The 23,233-nt window shown below is 40.3% G+C and overlaps 1 protein-coding gene across 2 annotated transcripts in view; it reads left to right on the top strand.

Moving 5' to 3' along the window:
- Window positions 1-23,233, top strand: part of LOC128642632 (catechol O-methyltransferase A) — a 127,812-nt gene that overhangs the window by 28,735 nt on the left and 75,844 nt on the right. The window contains exon 4 of one of the 2 annotated variants that reach the window (XM_053695415.1): window positions 13,994-14,251. The exons of the other annotated variant lie outside the window; for it this stretch is intronic. Coding sequence (XP_053551390.1) covers window positions 13,994-14,251 — 258 coding nt within the window. The remainder of the gene's footprint in view (window positions 1-13,993; window positions 14,252-23,233) is intronic. 2 annotated transcript variants of the gene reach the window in all.

The following is a 23,233-nucleotide window of genomic DNA, read 5'->3' as shown; positions in this document are numbered from 1 at the left end:
GTTCCTAGAAAACTGAGTTAATTGATATTACTGAAGTATTAGTTTGCCCCTGTGTTTACAGTCTGTTCACACTATTTAAAATTGAGGTTTATAATCTTATTCATGATAATTAAAAATGAGGTTCATGCGGTTGATATTGTATGTCATGCTTGATTTATGTGATTTGCATTTCCATCAATAGCTATATTTACTGTATCATCACAACAATATAATGTTTGCATATATGTGCAACTTTTAGTCACCTGCGTTGTGACACCGGTTGTATTGCTTAATCCTCAATAAAAACATATTTTCAAAAAAAAAAAAAAAAATGAGAGATCTCTGACACTGCTAATAACAGTGTTTGAATCGATGTCCAATAAAATTCAATGTCCAAATTAAAAATTTATGTCCATTAAAAAAGGAAAAAAAGTTCTCAGGTAATTGCAGTAATATCCTGTTTTTTCTAGAGTGATCCTATATCCATATGCTTTGACACATTAAACTTGATATTTGGATGCTGAGTGTACCTAAAAATAAAAAGAACAAGCGATATACAAATTGTATATGTGGGGTGGGTTCTATCAGTATAAAACTCACCCTGCAGATGATCCTGGAATGATAAATAGCCTCACAAATCCTATTTGTTGTAACGTCTACGCATTTCAGCCCTTTACAGGGCCTTTCTCAAGAACCCACCCCACATATACAATTTGTATATCGCTTGTTCTTTTTATTTCTCCAACATTGGTGTGTCCTGTCCACGGCGTCATCCTTACTTGTGGGAATATCTCTTCCCCAACAGGAAATGGCAAAGAGTCCCAGCAAAGCTGGCCATATAGTCCCTCCTAGGCTCCGCCCACCCCAGTCATTCTCTTTGCCGTTGCACAGGCAACATCTCCACGGAGATGGTTAAGAGTTTTTTGGTGTTTAAATGTAGTTTTTTATTCTTCTATCAAGTGTTTGTTATTTTAAAATAGTGCTGGTATGTACTTTTTACTCTGAAACAGAAAAGGATGAAGATTTCTGTTTGTGAGAGGAAGATGATTTTAGCAGACAGTAACTAAAATCGATTGCTGTTTCCACATAGGACTGTTGAGATGAAGTAACTTCAGTTGGGGGAAACAGTTAGCAGACTTTTCTGCTTAAGGTATGACTAGCCATATTTCTAACAAGACCATGTAATGCTGGAAGGCTGTCATTTCCCCTAATGGGGACCGGTAAGCCATTTTCTTAGTCAAGCAAACAGAATAAAAGGCTTAATGTGGGCTATAAAACTGGTAGACACTTTTATGGGCTAAATCGTTTGCTTTATTTGGGCATTTTATACATGTTTATGCTGATAATTCACATTTATAAACTTGGGGAACGTTTTTTAACGGCAGGCACAATGTTAGACACCTTTTCCAGTCAGGGAGGGCCTTCCCAGTTGTAGGCTGAGCCTCATTTTCGCGCCATTACTGCGTAGTTGTTTTTGAGAGCAAGACATGCAGATGCATGTGTGAGGATCTGAAAGTAGCTGGAAAAGTTTCTAGAAGGCGTCACTTGGTATCGTATTCCCCTCTGGGCTTGGTTAGGTCACAGCAAAGGCTATAGCTGGGACTGTATAGGGGTTAAATTTGTAAACGGCTCCGGTTCCGTTATTTTAAGGGTTAAAGCTCTGAAAATTGGTGTGCAATACTCTTAATGCTTTAAGACACTGTGGTGAAATTTTGGTAATTTTTGAACAATTCCTTCATACTTTTTCACATATTCAGTAATAAAGTGTTTTCTGTTTAAAATTTAAAGAGACAGTAACGGTTTTGTTTTAAAAGTTTTTTGTGCTTTATTGACAAGTTTAAGCCTGTTTAACATGTCTGTGCCTTCGGGGAAACCATTCGAACGATTCTACCCACTATCCAGGAAGGTCAATTTATGACTACCGTGGATCTAAAGCATGCATACCTACATATTCCTATCCACAAAGAACATCATCAGTTCCTAAGGTTCGCCTTTCTGGACAAACATTACCAGTTTGTGGCCCTCCCATTCGGGTTAGCCACTGCTCCAAGGATTTTCACAAAGGTACTAGGGTCCCTTCTAGCGGTTCTAAGACCGAGGGGCATTGCAGTAGTACCTTACTTGGACGACATTCTAATACAAGCGTCGTCCCTGTCAAAAGCAAAGGCTCATACAGACATCGTTCTGGCCTTTCTCAGATCACACGGATGGAAGGTGAACATAGAAAAAAGTTCTCTGTCTCCGTCAACAAGAGTTCCCTTCTTGGGAACAATAATAGATTCCTTAGAAATTAGGATTTTTCTGACAGAGGTCAGAAAGTCAAAACTTCTAAGCATTTGTCAAGTTCTTCATTCTGTTCCACGTCCTTCCATAGCGCAGTGCATGGAAGTAGTAGGGTTGATGGTTGCAGCAATGGACATAGTTCCTTTTGCACGAATTCATCTAAGACCATTACAACTGTGCATGCTCAAACAGTGGAATGGGGACTATACAGACTTGTCTCCAGTGATTCAGGTAGATCAAAAGACCAGAGATTCACTCCGTTGGTGGCTGACCCTGGACCATCTATCCCAGGGAATGAGCTTCCGCAGACCAGAGTGGGTCATTGTCACGGCCGACGCCAGTCTAGTGGGCTGGGGCGCGTTCTGGGAATCTCTGAAAGCTCAGGGACTATGGTCTCGGGAAGAGTCTCTTCTCCCGATAAACATTCTGGAACTAAGAGCGATCTTCAATGCTCTCAGGGCTTGGCCTCAGCTAGCAAAGGCCAGATTCATAAGATTCCAATCAGACATGACGACCGTTGCGTATATCAATCATCAGGGGGGAACAAGGAGTTCCCTGGCGATGAAAGAAGTGACCAAAATAATTCAATGGGCGGCGGATCACTCCTGCCACCTATCTGCGATCCACATCCCAGGTGTGGAAAACTGGGAAGCGGATTATCTGAGTCGTCAGACATTCCATCCGGGGGAGTGGGAACTCCACCCGGAGGTCTTTGCCCAACTAACTCAATTATGGGGCATTCCGGACATGGATCTGATGGCGTCTCGTCAGAACTTCAAGGTTCCTTGCTACGGGTCCAGATCCAGGGATCCCAAGGCGACTCTAGTAGATGCACTAGTAGCACCTTGGACCTTCAACCTAGCTTATGTATTTCCACCGTTTCCTCTCATTCCCAGGCTGGTAGCCAGGATCAAACAGGAGAAGGCCTCAGTGATCTTGATAGCTCCTGCGTGGCCACGCAGGACTTGGTATGCAGACCTGGTGAATATGTCATCGGTTCCACCATGGAAGCTACCTTTGAGACAGGACCTTCTTGTTCAGGGTCCATTCGAACATCCAAATCTGGTCTCCCTCCAGCTGACGGCTTGGAGATTGAACGCTTGATTCTATCAAAGCGTGGGTTTTCAGATTCTGTGATAGATACTCTGGTTCAGGCCAGAAAACCGGTAACTAGAAAGATTTACCATAAAATATGGAAAAGATATATCTGTTGGTGTGAATCCAAAGGATTCCCATGGAATAAGATAAAAATTCCTAAGATTCTCTCCTTTCTACAAGAAGGTTTGGAGAAAGGATTATCTGCAAGTTCTCTAAAGGGACAGATCTCTGCTTTATCTGTCTTACTACACAAAAGACTGGCAGCTGTGCCAGATGTTCAAGCATTTGTTCAGGCTCTGGTTAGGATCAAGCCTGTTTACAGACCTTTGACTCCTCCCTGGAGTCTAAATCTAGTTCTTTCAGTTCAAGGGGTTCCGTTTGAACCTTTACATTCCATAGATATTAAGTTACTATCTTGGAAAGTTTTGTTTTTGGTTGCTATTTCTTCTGCTAGAAGAGTTTCAGAGTTATCTGCTCTGCAGTGTTCTCCGCCCTATCTGGTGTTCCATGCAGATAAGGTGGTTTTTGCGTACTAAGCCTGATTTTCTTCCAAAGGTTGTTTCTAACAAGAATATTAACCAGGAGATAGTTGTACCTTCTTTATGTCCGAATCCAGTTTCAAAGAAGGAACGTTTGTTACACAATTTGGACGTAGTCCGTGCTCTAAAATTCTATTTAGAGGCTACAAAAGATTTCAGACAAACATCTTCTTTGTTTGTTGTCTATTCTGGTAAAAGGAGAGGTCAAAAAGCGACTTCTACCTCTCTTTCCTTTTGGCTTAAAAGCATCATCCGATTGGCTTATGAGACTGCCGGACGGCAGCCTCCTGAAAGAATCACAGCTCACTCCACTAGGGCTGTGGCTTCCACATGGGCCTTCAAGAACGAGGCTTCTGTTGACCAGATATGTAAGGCAGCGACTTGGTCTTCACTGCACACTTTTGCCAAATTTTACAAATTTGATACTTTTGCTTCTTCGGAGGCTATTTTTGGGAGAAAGGTTTTGCAAGCCGTGGTGCCTTCCGTTTAGGTAACCTGATTTGCTCCCTCCCTTCATCCGTGTCCTAAAGCTTTGGTATTGGTTCCCACAAGTAAGGATGACGCCGTGGACCGGACACACCAATGTTGGAGAAAACAGAATTTATGCTTACCTGATAAATTACTTTCTCCAACGGTGTGTCCGGTCCACGGCCCGCCCTGGTTTTTAATCAGGTCTGATGAATTATTTTCTCTAACTACAGTCACCACGGTACCATATGGTTTCTCCTATATTTTTCCTCCTGTCCGTCGGTCGAATGACTGGGGTGGGCGGAGCCTAGGAGGGACTATATGGCTAGCTTTGCTGGGACTCTTTGCCATTTCCTGTTGGGGAAGAGATATTCCCACAAGTAAGGATGACGCCGTGGACCGGACACACCGTTGGAGAAAGTAATTTATCAGGTAAGCATAAATCCTGTTTTTTAGGTACACTCCGCATCCAAATATCAAGTTTAATGTGTCAAAGCATATGGATATAGGATCACTCTAGAAAAACGAGGATATTACTGCAATTACCTGAGAACTTTTTTAATGGAAATACATTTTTAATTTGGACATTGAATTTTATTGGACATCGATTCACACACTGTTATTAGCAATGTCAGAGATCTCTCATTTTTAGTAACTTGTATTGTGCCAGCACAGATAATTAATTTGCACTTTGTATTTGTATCTAATTGCATTTAATTTCCATTAGTTTTAATTTAATGTAATAAATTGTTCACTATTTTACTACATACTCTGTTATTTTATAACTACCTTAACAATTAACTTATCAATTAGCTTATTTAAGAGTTATTTGCAAGATTTTGTTGGCACATCATATCATCCCAATATAAATTTTCACTACACCAGAATCGATCACACATTTTTTTGACTATATCGTAGATTCGCCATTATTCACTTATTGCACATAGTAACTATTTGCACATATTAATTATACTTCTCTCATTTATTATTTATTTTTCATACCTTTTCTCACTTATTGTTTCTAATTATTCTTCATATACATTTATTCAATCAGAATATTTAATTTATCTCTAATTTGCCCTACCCAATGAACGTTTTTAATCCTTAGACACTACTGTTTTTAGATTGCTCCTAAGATTTTTTAGGAGGCTATAAATAGCCTATTTTTAGAGTTAACCTCTCCTACTAGGTGGGGTCATATTATTTATATTATTTGTAATTCATCACATTTGTATTTTCCATAGATGTCTTTTAACTAGATCTATTCCAGTCAATCTATAATTTTGTCTTATAGCCTTCTTTAACACATATGTTGTTTATCATTATCTTATTGTTGAATTTTGTGATTCAATCAAATATTCATACTATTTGTATATATATAGACCAATAGGGTCTCCTTGGATCACGTGTTCATTATTAACTCACATCTAGTGACTCTGTTGGAACCTAATACTATTTAACCTGTGTAATACTTCAGCCTATTTGGCGCTCCTATCGTCTCAAATTTGCACTAATATAGGAAAACCAGGGGAACCAGTGGGCAGGAAGAGCACTAACGTAATATAGATAAGTTATGTACGTCTTATATAACTCATAAACCAGAGAAAAACTCCCTTTGTGATATCTCAGTATCCCCCTGAAATAAATTGCTTTCAAAAGTTGGTCAGTTAAAGGAATACTGAACCCAATTTTTTTCTTTCACGATTCATATAGAGCAGGCAATTTTAAGCAACTTTCTAATTTACTCCTATTATCAATTTTTCTTCATTTTCTTGGTATCTTTATTTGAAAAAGCAGGAATGTTAGCTTACAAGCCGGCCCATCTTTGGTTCAGCACCTGGGTACCGCTTGCTGATTTGTTGCTAAATACAAGCGCTATCCAGGGTGCTGAACCAAAGATGGGCCGGCTCTTAAGTTTGCATTTCTGCTTTTTAAAATAAAGATACCAAGAAAATGAAGAAAAATTGACAATAGGAGTACATTAGAAAGTTGCTTAAAATTGCATGCTGTATCTGAATAATGAATAATAAAATAAATTGGGTTTAGTATCCCTTTAAGCCTATGCTGCTCAGTTAAAGGGACAGTCTACACCAAAATTGTTATTGTTTAACTACCCATTCACCAGCTTTGCACAACCAACATGGTTATATTAATATACTTTATAACATTTAAACCGCTACATTTCTGCCTGTTTATAAGTCACTACAGACAACCTCTTATCATATGTTTTTGTATTTGCTTTTTCACAACAGGAGACTGCTAGTTCAGGTGGACCATATATATAACATTGTGCTCACGCCCATTGAGTTATGCCTGATACTGCACTAATTGGCTAAAATGCAAGTCAATAGATAATAAATAAATAGCCATGTGATAAAGGGGGCTGTGAACAGAGGCTTAGATACAAGGTAATCACAGAGGTAAAAATTGTATTAATATATCTGTGTTGGTTATGCAAGACTGGGGAATGGTAATAAAGGGATTATCTATCATTTTAAAAAAATAAACCTTTAGGAGTAGACTATCCCTTTTAGTATAGGCGTTTGTATAGCAAATACTAATACAGCATATATAAAATGCCTCATTAAAATAGCTAAGTTAGGGTCATGCAACAGACGTATTTCAAACAAATTTAAAGGGACATCCAGATGAGGATATAGCTGATGAGCAAATGAAAACCAGGTGTATTTTCCACCAATCACTGGTCGTATCCTCTTCTGGAGAACAAAGGGGCTGTTCCAGGAGTGCAACTTTACCTGTTTACATAGGGAAAAAAATCTAAATGTCTAATAATGAAATGAAATAAATATGAACATGAAATTATAAAACACTAGTGAATTAGAGCATTGTACTATTACACTAGAATGTCCTTTTAAATAACGTCCATATAATGATCTACATTTTTAGTGTAAAGCTTCAATAATACATAAAACTTCTCTCTATACAACACCTATCTCATTATATATCACCAATCAGGATCAAAAAGTTACAAGCCAAATTAGTTACTCGTCCTTTGAAATTCCTTACTACTGGGAATCTTGTCATATATGGAAAAATAACATTATAGTAAACAAGTTACTAGTCCAGTCAGTACACTATATATCTATTTATCTATCTATCTTTGTGTGTGTGTGTGTGTGTGTATATATATATATATATATTTCTCCAACATTGGTGTGTCCGGTCCACGGCGTCATCCTTACTTGTCGGAATATCTCTTCCCCAACAGGAAATGGCAAAGAGTCCCAGCAAATATGGCCATATAGTCCCTCCTAGGCTCCGCCCACCCCAGTCATTCTCTCTGCCGTTGCACAGGCAACATCTCCACGGAGATGGTTAAGAGTTTTTTGGTTTGTTATTTTAAAATAGTGCTGGTATGTACTATTTACTCTGAAACAGAAAAGGATGAAGATTTCTGTTTGTGAGAGGAAGATGATTTTAGCAGACAGTAACTAAAATCGATTGCTGTTTCCACATAGGACTGTTGAGATGAAGTAACTTCAGTTGGGGGAAACAGTTAGCAGACTTTTCTGCTTAAGGTATGACTAGCCATATTTCTAACAAGACCATGTAATGCTGGAAGGCTGTCATTTCCCCTCATGGGGACCGGTAAGCCATTTTCTTAGTCAAACAAACAGAATAAAGGGCTTAATATGGGCTATAAAACTGGTAGACACTTTTATGGGCTAAATCGATTGCTTTATTTGGGCATTTTATTCATGTTTATGCTGATAATTCACATTTATAATCTTGGGGAACGTTTATTAACGGCAGGCACTATGTTAGACACCTTTTCCAGTCAGGGGGCCTTCCCAGTTGTAGGCTGAGCCTCATTTTCGCGCCATTACTGCGCAGTTGTTTTTTGAGAGCAGGACATGCAGATGCATGTGTGAGGATCTGAAAGTAGCTGGAAAAGTTTCTAGAAGACAGTAACGGTTTTGTTTTAAAACGTTTTTTGTGCTTTATTGACAAGTTTAAGCCTGTTTAACATGTCTGTGCCTTCGGATAAGCTATGTTCTATATGTATGAAAGCCAATGTGTCTCCCCATTTAAATTTGTGTGATAATTGTGCCATAGCGTCCAAACAAAGTAAGGACAGTACTGCCACAGATAATGAAATTGCCCAAGATGATTCCTCAGATGAGGGGAGTAAACATGATACTACATCATCCCCTACTGTGTCTACACCAGTTTTGCCCACGCAGGAGGCCCCTAGTACATCTAGCGCGCCAATGCTTATTACCATGCAACAATTGACGGCTGTAATGGATAACTCCATAGCACTGAAGAGCAGGAGGGCGCTGATGATAATTGTTCTGTCATACCCTCACACCAATCTGAAGTGGCCATGAGGGAGGTTTTGTCAGATGGGAAAATTTCAGATTCAGGAAAAATTTCTCAACAAGCTGAACCTGATGTTGTGACATTTAAATTTAAATTAGAACATCTCCGCGCACTGCTTAAGGAGGTGTTATCTACTCTGGATGATTGTGACAACTTGGTCATTCCAGAGAAATTATGCAAGATGGACAAGTTCCTAGAGGTTCCGGTGCACCCCGACGCTTTTCCTATACCCAAGCGGGTGGCGGACATAGTGAATAAGGAGTGGGAAAAGCCCGGCATACCTTTTGTTCCCCCCCCTATATTTAAGAAATTATTTCCTATGGTCGACCCCAGAAAGGACTTATGGCAGACAGTCCCTAAGGTCGAGGGGGCAGTTTCTACTCTAAACAAACGCACTACTATTCCTATCGAGGATAGTTGTGCTTTCAAAGATCCTATGGATAAAAAATTGGAGGGTTTGCTTAAGAAGATTTTTGTACAGCAAGGTTACCTTCTACAACCCATTTCGTGCATTGTCCCTGTCACTACAGCAGCGTGGTTCTGGTTCGAAGGAACTAGAAAAGTCGCTCAGTAGAGAGACTCCATATGAGGAGGTTATGGACAGAGTTCACGCACTTAAGTTGGCTAACTCTTTTATTTTAGATGCCGCTTTGCAATTAGCTAGATTAGCGGCGAAAAATTCAGGGTTTGCAATCGTGGCGCGCAGAGCGCTTTGGCTAAAGTCTTGGTCAGCGGATGTGTCATCCAAGACAAAATTGCTTAATATCCCTTTCAAAGGTAAAACTCTATTTGGACCAGAATTGAAAGAGATTATCTCAGACATCACTGGGGGAAAGGGCCACGCCCTTCCACAAGATAGGCCTTTCAAGGCCAAGAATAAGTCTAATTTTCGTTCCTTTCGCAATTTCAGGAACGGACCAGCCTCTAATTCTGCATCCTCTAAGCAAGAGGGTAATGCCTCACAACCCAAACCAGCCTGGAAACCGATGCAAGGCTGGAACAAGGGTAAGCAGGCCAAGAAGCCTGCTGCTGCTAACAAAACAGCATGAAGGAGTAGCCCCCGATCCGGGACCGGATCTAGTAGGGGGCAGACTCTCTCTCTTTGCTCATGCTTGGGCAAGAGATGTTCAGGATCCCTGGGCGCTAGAAATAGTTTCTCAGGGTTATCTTCTGGAATTCAGGGAACTACCCCCAAGGGGAAGGTTCCACATGTCTCACTTATCCTTAAACCAAATAAAGAGACAGGCGTTCTTACATTGTGTAGAAGACCTGTTAAAGATGGGAGTGATACACCCAGTTCCAATAAAGGAACAAGGAATGGGATTTTATTCCAATCTGTTCGTAGTTCCCAAAAAAGTGGGAACTTTCAGACCAATTTTGGATTTGAAGATCCTAAACAAATTTCTCAGGGTACCATCGTTCAAGATGGAAACCATTCGAACGATTCTACCCACTATCCAGGAAGGTCAATTTATGACTACCGTGGATCTAAAGGATGCGTACCTACATATTCCTATCCACAAAGAACATCATCAGTTCCTAAGGTTCGCCTTTCTGGACAAACATTACCAGTTTGTGGCCCTCCCATACGGGTTAGCCACTGCTCCAAGGATTTTCACAAAGGTACTAGGGTCCCTTCTAGCGGTTCTAAGACCGAGGGGCATTGCGGTAGTACCTTACTTGGACGACATTCTAATACAAGCGTCGTCCCTGTCAAAAGCAAAGGCTCATACAGACATCGTTCTGGCCTTTCTCAGATCACACGGATGGAAGGTGAACATAGAAAAAAGTTCTCTGTCTCCGTCAACAAGAGTTCCCTTCTTGGGAACAATAATAGATTCCTTAGAAATGAGGATTTTTCTGACAGAGGTCAGAAAGTCAAAACGTCTAAGCACTTGTCAAGTTCTTCATTCTGTTCCACGTCCTTCCATAGCGCAGTGCATGGAAGTAGTAGGGTTGATGGTTGCAGCAATGGACATAGTTCCTTTTGCACAAATTCATCTAAGACCATTACAACTGTGCATGCTTAAACAGTGGAATGGGGATTATACAGACTTGTCTCCAATGATTCAAGTAGATCAGAAGACCAGATATTCACTCCGTTGGTGGCTGACCCTGGACCATCTATCCCAGGGAATGAGCTTCCACAGACCAGAGTGGGTCATTGTCACGACCGACGCCAGTCTAGTGGGCTGGGGAGCGGTCTGGGAGTCCCTGAAAGCTCAGGGACTATGGTCTCGGGAAGAGTCTCTTCTCCCGATAAACATTCTGGAACTAAGAGCGATCTTCAATGCTCTCAGGGCTTGGCCTCAGCTAGCAAAGGCCAGATTCATAAGATTCCAATCAGACAACATGACGACCGTTGCGTATATCAATCATCAGGGGGGAACAAGGAGTTCCCTGGCGATGAAAGAAGTGACCAAAATAATTCAATGGGCGGAGGATCACTCCTGCCACCTATCTGCGATCCACATCCCAGGTGTGGAAAACTGGGAAGCGGATTATCTGAGTCGTCAGACATTCCATCCGGGGGAGTGGGAACTTGGTATGCAGACCTGGTGAATATGTCATCGGTTCCACCATGGAAGCTGCCTTTGAGACAGGACCTTCTTGTTCAGGGTCCATTCGAACATCCAAATCTGGTCTCCCTCCAGCTGACAGCTTGGAGATTGAACGCTTGATTCTATCGAAGCTTGGGTTTTCAGATTCTGTGATAGATACTCTGGTTCAGGCCAGAAAACCGGTAACTAGAAAGATTTACCATAAAATATGGAAAAGATATATCTGTTGGTGTGAATCCAAAGGATTCCCATGGAATAAGATAAAAATTCCTAAGATTCTCTCCTTTCTACAAGAAGGTTTGGAGAAAGGATTATCTGCAAGTTCTCTAAAGGGACAGATCTCTGCTTTATCTGTCTTACTGCACAAAAGACTGGCAGCTGTGCCAGATGTTCAAGCATTTGTTCAGGCTCTGGTTAGGATCAAGCCTGTTTACAGACCTTTGACTCCTCCCTGGAGTCTAAATCTAGTTCTTTCAGTTCTTCAAGGGGTTCCGTTTGAACCTTTACATTCCATAGATATTAAGTTACTATCTTGGAAAGTTTTGTTTTTGGTTGCTATTTCTTCTGCTAGAAGAGTTTCAGAGTTATCTGCTCTGCAATGTTCTCCGCCCTATCTGGTGTTCCATGCAGATAAGGTGGTTTTGCGTACTAAGCCTGGTTTTCTTCCAAAGGTTGTTTCTAACAAGAATATTAACCAGGAGATAGTTGTACCTTCTTTATGTCCGAATCCAGTTTCAAAGAAGGAACGTTTGTTACACAATTTGGACGTAGTCCGTGCTCTAAAATTCTATTTAGAGGCTACAAAAGATTTCAGACAAACATCTTCTTTGTTTGTTGTCTATTCTGGTAAAAGGAGAGGTCAAAAAGCGACTTCTACCTCTCTTTCCTTTTGGCTTAAAAGCATCATCCGATTGGCTTATGAGACTGCCGGACGGCAGCCTCCTGAAAGAATCACAGCTCATTCCACTAGGGCTGTGGCTTCCACATGGGCCTTCAAGAACGAGGCTTCTGTTGACCAGATATGTAAGGCAGCGACTTGGTCTTCACTGCACACTTTTGCCAAATTTTACAAATTTGATACTTTTGCTTCTTCTGAGGCTATTTTTGGGAGAAAGGTTTTGCAAGCCGTGGTGCCTTCCCTTTAGGTAACCTGATTTGCTCCCTCCCTTCATCCGTGTCCTAAAGCTTTGGTATTGGTTCCCACAAGTAAGGATGACGCCGTGGACCGGACACACCAATGTTGGAGAAAACAGAATTTATGCTTACCTGATAAATTACTTTCTCCAACGGTGTGTCCGGTCCACGGCCCGCCCTGGTTTTTTTAATCGGGTCTGATGAATTATTTTCTCTAACTACAGTCACCACGGTACCATATGGTTTCTCCTATATTTTTCCTCCTGTCCGTCGGTCGAATGACTGGGGTGGGCGGAGCCTAGGAGGGACTATATGGCCAGCTTTGCTGGGACTCTTTGCCATTTCCTGTTGGGGAAGAGATATTCCCACAAGTAAGGATGACGCCGTGGACCGGACACACCGTTGGAGAAAGTAATTTATCAGGTAAGCATAAATTCTGTTTTATATATATATAGATAGATAGATAGATAGATATACCAAAGATATTCTATACCACGTTAAAATTATCATAACAATACCACTCCATTGAATAGTATTGATAGTAATGTATGCAATTATCTATATGTTCTCATTAGTCAACTATAAACCTTTGATAACCCAAGCCAAATTGAAGAATTAAAGGGACATAAACCAATTGTTTTCTTTCATGATTCAGATAGAGCATGCAATTTTAAGCAACTTTCTAATTTACTCCTATTATCAAATTTTCTCAGTTTTCTTGGTATCTTTTTTTGAAAAAGCATGAATGTAAGCTTACGAGCCGGCCCATCTTTAGTTCAGCACCTGGGTAGTGCTTGCTGATTGGTGGCTAAATGCAGCCACCAATCAGCAAGCGCTATCCAGCTTGCTTTTTCAAATAAAGAAACCAAGAGAAGGAAGAAAAATTGATAATAGGAGTAAATTAGAAAGTTACTTTAAATTGCATGATCTATCTGAATCATGATATATAACATGTGGGTTCTGTATCCCTTAAAATAAAAAAATATTAGGTTTCATGTCCCTTTAATTATATATATATATATATATATCTTGTGGAATTTACATGTATATAAAGATGAAACGTGAACAGCAATTTCAGTAGACTATCTGATACACTTACCTTTCATATTTCATTATGTTTTGACTGCTTGTAATGGAACAATTCTAAATGTTTTTAGCTAATTTTTATGTGATAATTTTGATGGTATTTAAATTATTAGAATATAATTCTGTATTTATGACTCTTAGTATTCACCCAAGACAGAACTTACTGTGCAAATAAAAAACTGCAGCACAGTACATGGAAGAAAATAAGGAACAAGTGTGCCAGAAACAGGATTGGTTTATTCAGAAGGAAGGGAACATGGTAAATATTTATTCTAGAGTGAGGCTAGACACAGAGAGAAGTAGGTCAGGAAAGAATGGCGGCAACAGATAAATTGTACTGGAGGGAAGGAGAACAGGTGGCCTGACATAGCTGATAGCAACAATAAGGACCAAGCCAGGAACCAATAGAAAGTGCAGGTGTAATGTGTTGTTTTATTATTATGCAATGTCAATATTTTGTTTCTACAACTCCTCTGTCCCACTTAACCTTCCCAACCATAGCTAATTCCTTTCTCCAGTGACTACCCCATTCCCACCTCCCCCACTCATTCTAGCACTCAAAGGGATCAGTCCTCAGGGGAGGGAACCATTCAGCGGAAATGGCGCCTGCAGGAAGCTCTTATCTACACCACTTTGCACTGCCTTCAGCTGCCTCTGCAACTCTTCTCTCGCACATCTCAAACCCCCCTTTCTCCTTTAACTCAAGCTCAGGAGACAACAGCACAAGGGCAAAAGACAAATGGGGACCAGACCTGTAAGGTGAGCAACTTTCACTCCCACTGCTCCAACCTAATATCACTAGAGATCCCTCACAATTTGCCCTCAACTTCCCATCATTCTCTGGGAAACCTCTGATTGACTTCCTGCCTCACTAATATCACAGCTCAGGAAAACCCAAATTATTCTACCCCAATTGGCCAGGGGCCATAGGGTTTGCATAAGAGATTGGAGGTTTTAGGATTTGGATAAGTGGTTACTGATGGGTTAAGATAAGTGGTTTGTGAATGGAGGATTTGGATAGGCTGCCAGACACAGTAGGGTTTGGATTACTGATAAGTAGCAGAACCTATTAGTGTTTTGATAAATGTTGGAGTTTCTTGAAGTATGAATAAGTGGGGTTTGAAGAAATGGCAGGATGCATTTGGCTTTGGTAATGTGCTCAGACACTGTAAGTTTTGTATAAGTGGTTAGAGGGTGTAAGGTTTGGATTAGTGACTATTCATTTGAAGTTTTAGATAAGCTACAAGGCAATTTGGATTAGTGATAAGAAAAATTCAGGTTTTGATCAGATACTGTAGAGTTTTGATAAGTGGCTGAAGCGCCATAGGGTTTGGATAAGTGATGGCGTTGTAGTGATTGCTTGCTATAGGGTTTGAAAAAGTGATTGAGCACCATATGGTTTGAATAAGTGACTGGGCGCCATTGGATAATTGATCAGGTGTTGTAGGGTTTGGCTGAAGTGCCATAGGGTTTGGATAAGTGATGGTGTTGTAGCGTATGGAGAAATGATTGATTGCTATAGGGTTTGCATAAATGATTGAGCACCATATGGTTCGGATAAGTGACTGGCGCCATTGGATAAGTGATCAGGTGTTGTAGGATTTGAATGAAAGGTTAGAGGGCATAGGCTTTGGGTAAGTAGTCAGATACTGTAGTTTGGATAAGTTAAAGGGACGGTCTAATTAGATTTGAGATAGACTGAATGATTGTTGATTTACGTGTTATAGGGTGTAAGGTTTAGTGCTAGAAACTGAAAAGTAAAGGTAAAAATCTGTAGTCAAAATCTTGCTAAACTTGCATTGTGTTTTTGTGATTAAAATGATGGTTTATATGTATCTTAGCCTTTCAGTTCTTATTTGCCTGGCTATGTTTATCCCCTTTAATGTGTTCCCAATTATTCATTTTACCTTCTGGAGTGTATTAAATTGTTCATAATTTACTCTGTTACAATTATCATGTAAAATAGTTGCTTTTGCATGTAGAAGTCTCCACCTATACAAAAAATACAAATACCGTAGTAATGGCTATAGGAAAGGCATATAAGCATGAGGCAGAAGGAATAAAAAACCCAGTAAGGGGGGGCAGACCATTTAAAAAGGTGTTCCTGTAGCTGCTTTGAATACAATGAACTCTTAGATACTTGCTTAATAGATTGTCCCTTTAATAAAGATACGTTACAGGCAAGGAAAAAGCTTTTAAACAAATCTGCTTAATTCATTAAGCCTATTTTCCAGGGTTATAAGGCACATGATTTAAAAAAGTAATGTTGAACATAATTACATAGCAGTGTTATGCTATTCTCTATACCTTAAAACAGTTAGCTTAAAGGACCAGTCAAGACAGTAGATTTACATAATCAACAAATGCAAGATAACAAGACAATGCAATAGTACTTAGTCTGAACTTCAAATGAGTAGTAGATGTTTTTTTCTGACAATTTTAAAAGTTATGTCTTTTTCCACTCCCCCTATACCATGTGACTGCCACCAGCCATTCACAAATGCATACACGTACCATGTGACATCCATCAGCCATTCACAAATGCATACACACTTATTCTTGCACATGCTCAGTAGGAGCTGGTGACTCAAAAAGTTTAAATATAAAAAGACTGTGCACATTTTGTTATTGGAAGTAAATTGGAAAGTTGTTTAAAATGGCATGCTCTATCTGAATAATGAAAGTTTAATTTGGATTGAGTGTCCCTTTAATATCTACAAGTCATGTTAAGCCTAATTAAATACAGATTAAATTAAATTTAACTGAATAAGCTGAGAAGTCTGTGATGGACACAGGCTGCTTTCTTCTGTACTTAATCCCTACATAGATAAAATTGTTGTCACATATCTGTTACCATTGAGGGCTGCAGATGGTTCCTAATTTTTGTTTCTCTGTAAGTCACCATAGAAGTAGATATATTGCTGACTAACAAATATATGTACTCTGGAGTCTGAAGTGACAGATTACATGCTTGCCAGCTGTCATGATTTTCCCGGGACAGTAAAGTTTTTTTTTTTGTTTTTTTTTTGTCCTTCTGTCATATGGTATAATCATCATGGGAGCTTGTCCCTCATAGTGGAAATCTGTCCTTAGATGAATGCTGAGGGGCCGATTTATCAAGCTCAGTATGGAGCTTGATGCCCCTTGTTTCCAGGCTCGCCGGATACAGAAGTTATGAACAGGTCCGCCTGCTCTGAGGCTGCGGACAGAAATCAACCCAATCAAATACGATTGGGTTGATTGACACCCCCTGCTAGCAGCCGATTGGCCGCGGCATTGCACCAATATCGATGTGCAGTTGACATGATATGCTACATCGTATCATGTCCGCTCGCACTATGATAAATATTCCCCTTGGTATGTATGTCCAACTGTAAAAAAACATAAATCAGATTTTTTTTTGCTTTAATCCATACGTTTGTTTTTTAGGGTTGTTACCTGTCAGGGATTGACTCATACAGCCTAGGTTTGTACCCAGTTTTAAAGCATCGTCAGGACCAGACATGCAATTGTCGGGATTTTTATGAATATGATGTAAGCATTCATCATATTTTAAATCAAAGTGAGTTTATTCACCATTGTATTATGTAGTGGAGTACTTTATAGGCTACCCAGGTTCTAGCACAAACTATCACCTAGATTATGAGTTTTGCGTTAGGCTTAAAAAGCAGCATTGGCCGGTCCTAACGCTGCTTTTTAACGCCCGCTGGTATTACGAGTCTTGAAGTTACAGGCTCACCGCTTACTTTTTTGGCCAGACTTGGAAATACCGCAAGTCCACTTACGTAAATTGTGTATCCTCTTTTTTTCAATGGGACTTGCATAGCGCCGGTATTACGAGTCTGCCAAAAAGTGAGCGGTAAACCCTCTCCTGTCAAGACTGGTACCGCATTTTAAAGTCAGTAGTTAATAGTTTTACACTACAACGCCGTAGCATAAAACTCTTAACTAAAGTGCTAAAAAGTAATCTAACACCCATAAACTACCTATTAACCCCTAAACCGAGGCCCTCCCGCATCGCAAAAACTAAAATAAAATTATTAACCCCTAATCTGCCGAACCGGACATCTCTGCCACTATAATAAATATATTAACCCCTAAAACGCTGCACTCCCGCCTCGCAAACATTAGTTAAATATTATTAACCCCTAATCTGCCGTCCCTAACATCGCCGACACCTACCTACATTTATTAACCCCTAATCTGCCGCCCCCAACGTCGCCGCCACTATACTAAAGTTATTAACCCCTAAATCTAAGTCTAACCCTAACACCCTTTAACTTAAATATAATTAAAAGAAATCTAAATAAAAATTACTATCATTAACTACATTATTCCTATTTAAAACTAAATACTTACCTATAAAATAAACCCTAAGCTAGCTACAATATAACTAATAGTTACATTGTAGCTAGCTTAGGGTTTAATTTTATTTTACAGGCAAGTTTGTATTTATTTTAACTAGGTACAATAGTTATTAAATAGTTATTAACTATTTAATAACTACCTAGCTAAAATAAAGACACATTTACCTGTAAAATAAAACCTAACCTAAGTTACACTAACACCTAACACTACACTATAATTAAATTCATTCCTTAAATTAAATACAGTACAATTAAAGAAAATTAGCTAAAGTACAAAAAAACACAAACGCTAAATTACAGAAAATAATAAACAAATTACAATATTTTTAAACTAATTACACCTAATCTAATCCCCCTAACAAAATAAAAAGCCCCCCCAAAATAAAAAAAAGCCCTACCCTACACTAAATTACAAATAGCCCTTTAAAGGGCCTATTGCGGGGCATTGCCCCGCACTAACATTAAAACCCACCACCCACCCAATACTCCCTTAAAAAAAACTAACACTAACCCCTTGAAGATCACCTTACCGGGAGAAGTCTTCATCCAACCGGGCCGAAGTCCTCAACGAAGCCGGGAGAAGTCTTCATCCAAGTCACCTTACCGGGAGAAGTCTTCATCCTTTAAGGTATATCCCCACCCACCTATGGTTCCTCCTTATTTAAGGCAGCTCTCGCAATTTTACCTTGCCTGAAAATTGAAGTATTCTCCTATTGTGAAGGAGCTTGTTGCTGAAATTCCTTACAGGTCTATCTGCAATGTTCCAGCTATTCTGTTGCCATTCCAGCAATCACTTTCGGCATCTTACTCGTTGTTATGAGTATCAACTAACTCAGCTTAAGCTTCTCTGGAGATCGTGCATTACCGGAACTACTTTCTCTGCGTCCCGGAACCACGCCGCACTTACACACGCCAGCCTCAGCCACCGCACGGAACAGGACGCCTCTCTCCACTCTGCTGTCTGGTATCGTATACATAAACTTTACCGAAATCATAGCCATAACGTTCTTTGACTAAGTAACTGTGATTCAATGTTATTCCGGGACTGAACACTTTATTTACAAGCGGACATTTAAATCTGGTGTTGTGCAATATTACTTATCAAACTTGGGAAATACTGCAAATCTGGTTTGTCTTGCATTTCCTATTGGTTCCCTACTGAATACCTCCTTGCAATAAGGGAGAGACCTGGATGCCTGAACTTGTAAATATTTTAGTGTGAGTGCATGAAGATCAGAAGTTATATATATCATAGAAGCTTTGTTATTATATGAGACCGAGGAGCATCTCGGATATTAACCTATCTGAGACTAAATCTCATACACACTTTCACTTATAACCTTATTCTGAACTTAACATTCATTTAGTTCTACATAAGTGTTATTATCATTATCTATAAACAAGTCTCACCTTGTCTAATCAGGTAACACCTTCCTTGCTGCCTGGCTGGTACAAAAAGGAGAAACAAAATCTATATACATACTTAAAAAACCTAGTAAAATATTCCTAATTTACAACTAAGACATCATTTTCAGGCCCAAAATAAAGGTTTATTTTATATTAAAAAATGGACCCTAACGAAATAAAAAACAAATTTACTAATGTTTATCAAAAATTGGAATACTTGGCCAGGGCATTGGCCGAAGTACAAGCAGAAAATACTGCCATAAAAGCCTTAATTAAAGACTGCATGTCTCCAAAAAGTGCAGAGTGTCCAGAACCACATATACAATATTCTCAACCTTTTTCTGGCAAACGCAATGAGTTCAGGGATTTCAAAAATGCATGTAACCTTCTTTTCTTTTGCATGATGTACCGAGTCCACGGATTCATCCTTACTTGTGGGATATTATCCTTCCTAACAGGAAGTGGCAAAGAGAGCACCACAGCAGAGCTGTCTATATAGCTCCCCCCTAACTCTTTGCCGGCTCTAAGCAGGAAGGTTAAAGTGAAAGAGGTGATAAGCTGTTAGTTTTATTTTGTCTTCAATCAAGAGTTTGTTGTTTTTAAATGGTACCGGTGTTGTACTATTTACTCTCAGGCAGGACATAGATGAAGATTTCTGCCTGGAGGATGATGATCTTAGCATTTGTAACTAATGTCCACTACTGTTCCCACAGAAGCTGAGGAGTACAGGAAAACTTCAGTGTGAGGAACGATTTCTTGCTATACAGCAATGAGGTATGTTCAGTCATTTTTTTTCTGCAGAAACTGTGTTAACTCAGAAAGGCTGACAGTATCCCCATTAGGGGAAGGGTAAGCAGTAATCCTAGTAGTATCAAGAGAGGCATTACTAGCTTGCATAAAGGGTTACTTTTTTGGGGCACTTAGTTTGTATATGAGAGATTGGGCAAACGTTTGTGTGTTCTGGGGGTAACGTTTTTATTTGGACATTGTTTGAGGGTCATTTGGCTGGCTTTTTTTGGGTTTTTATAACCCACATGGCTTGCAAACAAGGTTTGTTGGATTTTGTGTAGGCCCCAGCAACATCGAGTGCGGTGGGCGGGACCTATTTTCGCGCCTCAGTTGCGCATTTAGTTATACAGTCAAGCAGCTTCTCCAGAGGTCCTGATACTCTTCTGGGGCCATAATCCTCATATTATTATTCCCTAAGGGTTTTTTTTACCGGTTTTAGACATTTATCAATCCGTTTTTTTCATTTGGAGGTTTATTGCTTATTTACTTGTGGTGCAATCCTCCTAAAGCTTACTGGGTACACAGTTAAAATTTCGAAAAATTTGAAGCAATTTTAACCTGTTTTGCAGTTTGTGTATGCCTTTTTTTTCTCTTAAAGGCACAGTACTGTTTTTGCAAATTGTGTTTTTTTCATTAAATAAAGTGTTTTCCAAGCTTGCTTGACCTCATTACTAGCCTGTTAAACATGTCTGACATTGAGGAAACTCATTGCTCAATTTGTTTAGAAGCCATTGTGGAACCCCCTCTTAGAATGTGTCCCACCTGTACTGATATGTCTATAAATTGCAAACAGCATATTTTGACTTATAAATGTTTGGCATTAGATGATTCTCAGACAGAAGGAAATCAGGTTTTGCCATCTAGTTCTCCCCAAGTGTCACAACCAGTAACGCCCGCACAAGTGACGCCAAGTACTTCTAGTGCGTCTAATTCTTTCACCTTGCAAGATATGGCTTCAGTTATGAATACTACCCTCACAGAGGTTTTATCTAAGCTGCCAGGGTTGCAAGGGATGCGCAGTAGCTCTGGGTCAAGATCAACTGCTGAGCCTTCTGACGCTTTAGTAGCCGTATCCGATATTCCCTCACAATGTTCTGAGGTAGGGATGAAGGATTTGCTATCTGAGGGAGAGATTTCTGATACAGGAAAGATGTTCCTTCAGACAGATTCAGATATGACGGCATTTAAATTTAAGCTAGAACACCTCCGCTTATTGCTCAGGGAGGTTTTAGCGACTCTGGATGATTGTGACCCTATTGTAGTTCCAGAGAAATTGTGTAAAATGGACAAATAGTTAGAGGTTCCTGTTTACACTGATGTTTTTCCGGTCCCTAAGAGGATTTCGGCATTGTTACTAAGGAGTGGGATAGACCAGGTATTCCGTTCGCTCCGCCTCCTGTTTTTAAGAAAATGTTCCCTATATCCGACACCATAAAGGACTCATGGCAAAGGTGGAGGGAGCTATTTCTACTCTGGCTAAGCGTACAACTATACCTATTGAAGACAGTTGTGCTTTCATTGATCCTATGGATAAAACATTAGAGGGTCTCCTAAAGAAAATTTTTGTTCATCAAGGTTTTCTTCTTCAACCTATAGCGTGCATTGTTCCGGTAACCACTGCAGCTGCCTTTTGGTTTCAGGCTCTAGAAGAGACTCTTCAGATGGAGACCCCACTAGATGATATTCTGGACAGAATTAAGGCTCTTAAGTTGGCTAATTCTTTTATTACAGATGCCGCTTTTCATCTTGCTAAATTAGCGGCAAAGAATTCAGGTTTTGGCATTTTAGCGTGTAGATCGTTATGGCTTAAGTCCTGGTCGGCTGATGTGTCATCTAAATCTAAGCTTTTGACCATCCCTTTCAAAGGTAAGACCTTATTCGGGCCTGCACTGAAAGAGATCATTTCAGACATTACTGGAGGGAAGGGTCATGCCCTCCCTCAGGATAAGTCAAATAAGACAAGGACCAAACAAATAAATTTCATTCCTTTCGAAACTTCAAGAGTGGTCCCTCTTCCTCCGCTGCAAAGCAAGAGGGGAATTTTGCTCAATCCAAGCCAACCTGGAGACCTAACCAGGCTTGGAACAAGGGTAAGCAGGCCAAAAGGCCTGCTGCTGCCACTAAGTCAGCATGAAGGGGTAACCCCCGATCCGGGACTGGATCTAGTAGGGGGCAGACTCTCTCTCTTTGCTCAGGCCTGGGCAAGAGACGTTCAGGATGCCTGGGCAGTAGAAATTGTAACCCAGGGATACCTTCTAGATTTCAAGGATTCTCCTCCTAGGGGGAGGTTCCATCTTTCTCAGTTGTCTGTAAACCCGACAAAAGGAGAGGAGTTCTTACGCTGTGTAGAAGACCTTTTTACCATGGGAGTGATCTGCCCAGTCCCAAAAGCAGAGCAGGGACAGGGGTTCTACTCCGATCTGTTTGTGGTTCCCAAGAAAGAGGGAACTTTCAGACCAATTCTAGATCTCAAGATTCTAAACCAATTCCTAAGAGTCCCATCTTTCAAGATGGAGACCATTCGGACTATCTTACCATTGATCCAGGAGGGTCAATATATGACCACCGTGGACTTAAAGGATGCGTATCTACACATTCCTATCCACAAAGATCATCACCAGTTCCTCAGGTTCGCCTTCCTGGACAAGCATTATCAGTTTGTGGCTCTTCCCTTCGGGTTGGCCATGGCGCCACGAATCTTCACAAAGGTGCTAGGGTCCCTTCTGGCGGTTCTAGGACCACGGGGCATAGCGGTGGCGCCTTATCTAGACGACATTCTAATTCAAGCGTCGACTTTCCAACTAGCCAAGTCCCACACAGACTTAGTGTTGGCTTTTCTAAGATCTCACGGGTGGAAGGTGAACGTAAAAAAGAGTTCTCTTTCCCCCCTCACAAGGGTTTCCTTTCTAGGGACTCTGATAGACTCGGTGGACATGAAAATATTTCTGACGGAGGTCAGGAAATCAAAGATTTTGTCCACCTGCCGAGTTCTTCATTCCATTCATCGGCCGTCAGTGGCTCAGTGTATGGAGGTAATCGGTCTAATGGTAGCGGCAATGGACATAGTTCCATTTGCTCGCTTGCATCTCAGACCACTGCAACTATGCATGCTCAATCAGTGGAATGGGGATTATGCGGATTTATCTCCTCAGATAAATCTGGATCAAGAGACCAGAGA

The sequence above is a fragment of the Bombina bombina genome, chromosome 12 (assembly GCF_027579735.1).
Source record: "Bombina bombina isolate aBomBom1 chromosome 12, aBomBom1.pri, whole genome shotgun sequence".
Lineage (NCBI taxonomy): Eukaryota > Metazoa > Chordata > Amphibia > Anura > Bombinatoridae > Bombina > Bombina bombina.
This window is presented reverse-complemented; position numbering and strand designations above follow the sequence as displayed.